Raw genomic sequence first — 4,427 nt, 5'->3', positions numbered from 1 at the left:
CCGGGAGAGGGGCGGCGAGGGGCAGCACGGGCATCGGCCGCTTCGACCCCTTGGCCGCAGCTGGCGCGCAGGAAGACGCCGCCAGCTTGGCGGCTGCCGCTGCCGCTGGAGCCGGAGCTGCGGAGGGCGGCGGCGAGGCGGGCGCAGCGAGAGCCGCGCCGGCGGTCGCGCGCCTCTGCGGCGGCTTCTTCGGGGAGAGGCGCGCGGTCTGCGAGGGGATCAGGGGCGGCGCAGCGGGCAGAACGGCAGCCTTGGCTGGCTTTGGCCGCTCTGGCTGCTGCTGCTGCTGCTGCTGCTGCTGCTGCTGCTGCTGCTGCTGCTGCTGCTGCTGCTGCTGCTGCTGCTGCTGCTGCTGCTCCCGCTGCACCTCTTGCCCGCTCCCATTGCGTCGCTGATGCGGCGGCCCCCTTTCCCTCTTCGCCTGCTGCCCCGGAGCTTCCCTCGGCCGCGCGGATGGAGCGGCTCGCCCCGGAGAGGCGGGAGCGGCGGCAGCACACGTGTGGGATCGAGTCGACGCGTCGGCGAGTGGGCGGGCGGACTTGGCGGCGTGCGGCCGCTCCTCGGAGGAGCTCTCGTGCGACTCCCGGCCGACCGAGTCGTCGTCCGACGATGCAGACGCCGAGGACGCCTGGGCCGCCGGCCGGGTCGGGGCGGGGCCGCCGGTCCGCGAGGGCCGCTGCCGCTTGGCCCCTCGCCCCAGCGCGGACGGCACCGCCTCCGGAGGCTGCACTACGGACGCCGCCTCCGACGCCACCCGCGGCTCTGATTGGCGCAGAGACTTGGCCGGGAGCACAGGCGACGTCCGGCTCGCCGCTCGGACGACAGCACGCGGGCTGAGGCCGAGCCGGAGCCGCTTCCAGGCAGCGTCCTTCGCGCGCTGTCTCCGCGAGGCCTTGGGCGACGGCAAAGATCCGCGCATTTGGGCGGCGTGCGGCACACGGCGAATGGGCAAGTGCACGCTCACGGCGAACGGCAGGTGAGTGTGCGACGACGAGGCCGCCTAAAGATGCCGCGGTGCTGAGTGTTCCCGGGCCCTGCGGGGAACTAAGTCGGCGCAAGTTAGTCTGTGAGCTGGACGAGGGCTAGTGGTGCGCCGTGGCGGATCAAGTGGTGAAGTGCTCCCCCGGGAGTCGTGGTCGGAGGCCGGGATACTACGCGCACTAACTTAGTGTGCGGAAGTGAGTGCCTCCGGCCGGCCGGGGGGGAGTGGTCCAGCGGGCCGCTCGCAGTGCCCTTCGCCGGCGAACGGAGAGGTGGGCTCGGCTATCACGCGCACTAAGTTAGTGCGCGTAGTGAGTGGGCCGCCGGCGAGCGGGCTAGTGGGTGAGTCCATAGACACCTCACAAGACCCCACACACGGTCTCGTCCATGCCTTGCGGCCGGCGACGAGATTGCTAGAGGCGGAGCAAGCCTGCTCTAGTCTCACACGTTCGCCCCTGTCGCCTATCTGTGTTGTTGTGCTGTTGTTTGTCTCTTGGCACCTTGGAGTGCTGGGGGGGGCGACAGGGGGGACGTGGCCCTTAGGGGACCCCTAGGCTTAAAAGGGTGGGCCCTGGGGCCTCCTCGTTTCTTAAAAGGTCTTGAAAAAATACGGGCCTCAGAACCCTAGGGGTCCCCTAAGACGTGGCCTGAGTGATGTGTACGCCCACTCAGGATGTGTGGCAGCCCGCTGGCTGTGTGTCTCGTGAGCTTGTTTGTGTCTGTGTGTCGCTCGTGCGTGTCGTCATCATCTGTCTTGCGTCCACCCATACCGCGTTGGTGTCCAGTCCGAGCCTGACTGTTCTTCACCTTCCTACATACATACATACAGTGCCTCCTGCCACCCCGCGCACTAAGATAGTGCGCGTAGTGAGTGGGCCGCCGGCGAGCGGGCTAGTGGGTGAGTGCCTCCCGCCACCCCGCGCACTAAGATAGTGGTCGGCGAGGCCGTGGCCTAGAGCGATCCTGGTCTTTCCGAAGACGAGCCCCGCGCCACGGGTGCCAGCCGTGCCTCCGCGGGAGCCGCCTCTCGAGCCGCGTCCCGCCGGCACTGTCCCTGAGTGCGTCCCGCCTTGGTTGGCGACACGCAGTCGACGAGGGCAGTCCAGCCGACGTGTCGCGCGCCGGCGACGAATGCGGCGGGGTGTGTGTGGGTACGAAGCGCCGCGTCGACGAAGCGAGGTTGGCAGGCGCCCCTCACGAGTCCGTTCAGACATGCCACACGCCCCTCGCAAGCGAGGTTGGTAGCAGGTTGGTAGGCGCCCCTGGCGAGACCCGCAAGAGATGCCACACCACCCTGGCCTCGTACCTATACTCCACCAATGAGAAGGTGAAGAGATCTTATCGGCCAGGCGGGCAGAGCAGGCGGGCAGGCGGGCGGGGTCTCTCACAGCTTCTCCCCCCTTCCCTTTTCCGCGCCCCCCCCCGCAAGGCGCGCGATACACACTTCCCCTTCCTACTGTGCTCTGTTGGTTCCCCTATCCATCTACAGCGTGGGTGGTGGTACACTACACTGAGTCGAGACGCTCCGCCACGCCGCCCGCGCCTTCCTCCGCTCCTGGAATACTGACGAATACCCGAAGCGGAATACAATACGCAGCTTAATTAATTAGGTCAGGACGTGGAATACAGTACGCGAGGTCAACTCATATTACTCGAACTCATATTACTCGAGGTTACCCAAGGTTAGCCATTAAATCGAGCCGCGCACAGGGTCTAACCGTGCAAACAGACCCCCTATCTGGGTAGGAGCCGGAACCCTGGGGTGTCACAGCGCGCGGCGCGCTGGGGTTCACCTTCCTCGCTCCAAGCGGGGCTAGGGCTCCATCCCCGCGAACAATGGCGCCGGCGCGCGATGCTATCCTGCAGGCGGTCCAGAGAGGCAACGAGGCGGCAGCGCGGGCCTATCTCGCTGACGGCGGCGACCCGAGCGCAGCCTTCACCCAAGGCCCGGTTGCCGGGCTGACGCTGCTAATGGCCGCCTCCAACTTTGGCCAGCCCGGCATGGTCGACCTGCTCCTGGAGCATGGCGCATCCCTGGACGCGCGGGCGAGCAACGGAATGACTGCGCTCATGGCGGCCGCCTACTTCGGCGAGGCTGCGATCGTGCGCAAATTGCTGCGGGGCGGGGCAAACACTCGGCTGCGCAATGAGAGCGGGCTGACCGCGATGGAGATCGCACACCGGAGGGGACACGCCGAGTGCGTGAAGGCCTTCAGGCCGCAAGGAGGCCACAAGGTGCTGCCCCGGGAAAACGTGCACGCGGCAGAGGGGATGTTGGAGTGTAAGGTCCCCGAGGAGGTCTGGAGGGCGGCCGAGCGAGGCAGGGAGGCGACGGTTGAGGCTTGGGTCGACAGCGGCGGCCAGATGGACGCAACGTTCCTGTGTGACGGCGTGGACGACACCACGATGCTGATGCTTGCCGCCGGCAACGGCCATGAGCGTCTGGTCGAGACGTTTCTGCAGCGCGGTGCGGACCTGGAGCTGTGCGACGCGAGGGGCAAGACGGCGCTGCAGTATGCGAGGCAGGCAGGCCACACCGAGTGCGCAAAGCTGATCGAGGAGCAAGCGAGGGCGGCGAGGGCGGCGAAGGAGACAGAGGCGAAGCGGCGAGGCGAGACGCCTTTTGGCGGACATGGAGGTTGGGCTTTGTCAGCGTCTCATCACACACCTGGTTGTGCCTAGGCGACGCGCTTCTGGCGGAGCTCGAGGCGGAGAAGGAGGCGGAAGACAAGAAGAAGGAAAGCAAGAAGGGAAAGAAGAAGAAGAAGAAGGGGAAGGGCAGGGCAGGGTCGTCGCAGGCGCACGGCGAGGCGGCGGGTGAGGCGGACTTGGCAGAGGTGGATGCAGAGGTGGCGGCGCCCGAGGCGGAGAAGGAGGCGGGAGTGCCTGTCCGCTGCCTCGGCGAGGCGACGGCGAGGCTGAGTGTAGTGCCAGAGGGACAGGCACTCGAGGAGCCATCACCGGAGGTTGGCGCCGCTGCTCCGGCCGACCTCGCCGAGTCCTTTGCGCCGCCATCGGAGTCGCCGTCGCAGCTTGCTGCCGCGGCCCCCGATGAGGACTCGATCGGACCCGAGGACCCGAGCTCCGACTCCGTCTCCGACGATGCGGTGTCGGGAGAGCCCCAGCCAGCGGTGGCGACCGTCTCGCTCGCCAACGCCGACTTCGACACTGGCCGGGCGGTTGTTCCTGAGTCCACCCTCGGCGGCGAGACCACATGCATCGTGTGTTTCACCAGGCCGAAGACGCACATCGCCGTGCCATGTGGGCACCAGTGCGCGTGCGGCGCTTGCGCGGATCGGATGCGCGACTGCCCGTACTGCCGCGAGCCGGTGATGATGTGGATGCTGCAGCGCCTCGTGTAGGAGATGACATCCGTGTCGAGGCGAACGCGTCGTTGCAATTAGCGGGTAGATCGATAAAGCCCTAATTCCGTCTGGTGCTATGGG

The 4,427-nt window shown here is 67.2% G+C and overlaps 1 protein-coding gene across 1 annotated transcript; it reads left to right on the top strand.

The window, feature by feature from the left end:
- Nucleotides 1-3,613: 3,613 nt before the first annotated feature.
- On the top strand, nt 3,614-4,343 carry EMIHUDRAFT_237886 (hypothetical protein; the record flags this gene model as incomplete). The annotated part of the gene is made up of 2 exons (XM_005777634.1): nt 3,614-3,619; nt 3,780-4,343. 2 exons carry the CDS (start codon nt 3,614-3,616, stop codon nt 4,341-4,343), a joined length of 570 nt encoding a protein of 189 aa, XP_005777691.1.
- Nucleotides 4,344-4,427: the final 84 nt, after the last annotated feature.

The sequence above is a fragment of the Emiliania huxleyi genome, assembly GCF_000372725.1.
Source record: "Emiliania huxleyi CCMP1516 unplaced genomic scaffold EMIHUscaffold_259, whole genome shotgun sequence".
NCBI lineage: Eukaryota > Haptophyta > Isochrysidales > Noelaerhabdaceae > Emiliania > Emiliania huxleyi.
This window is presented reverse-complemented; position numbering and strand designations above follow the sequence as displayed.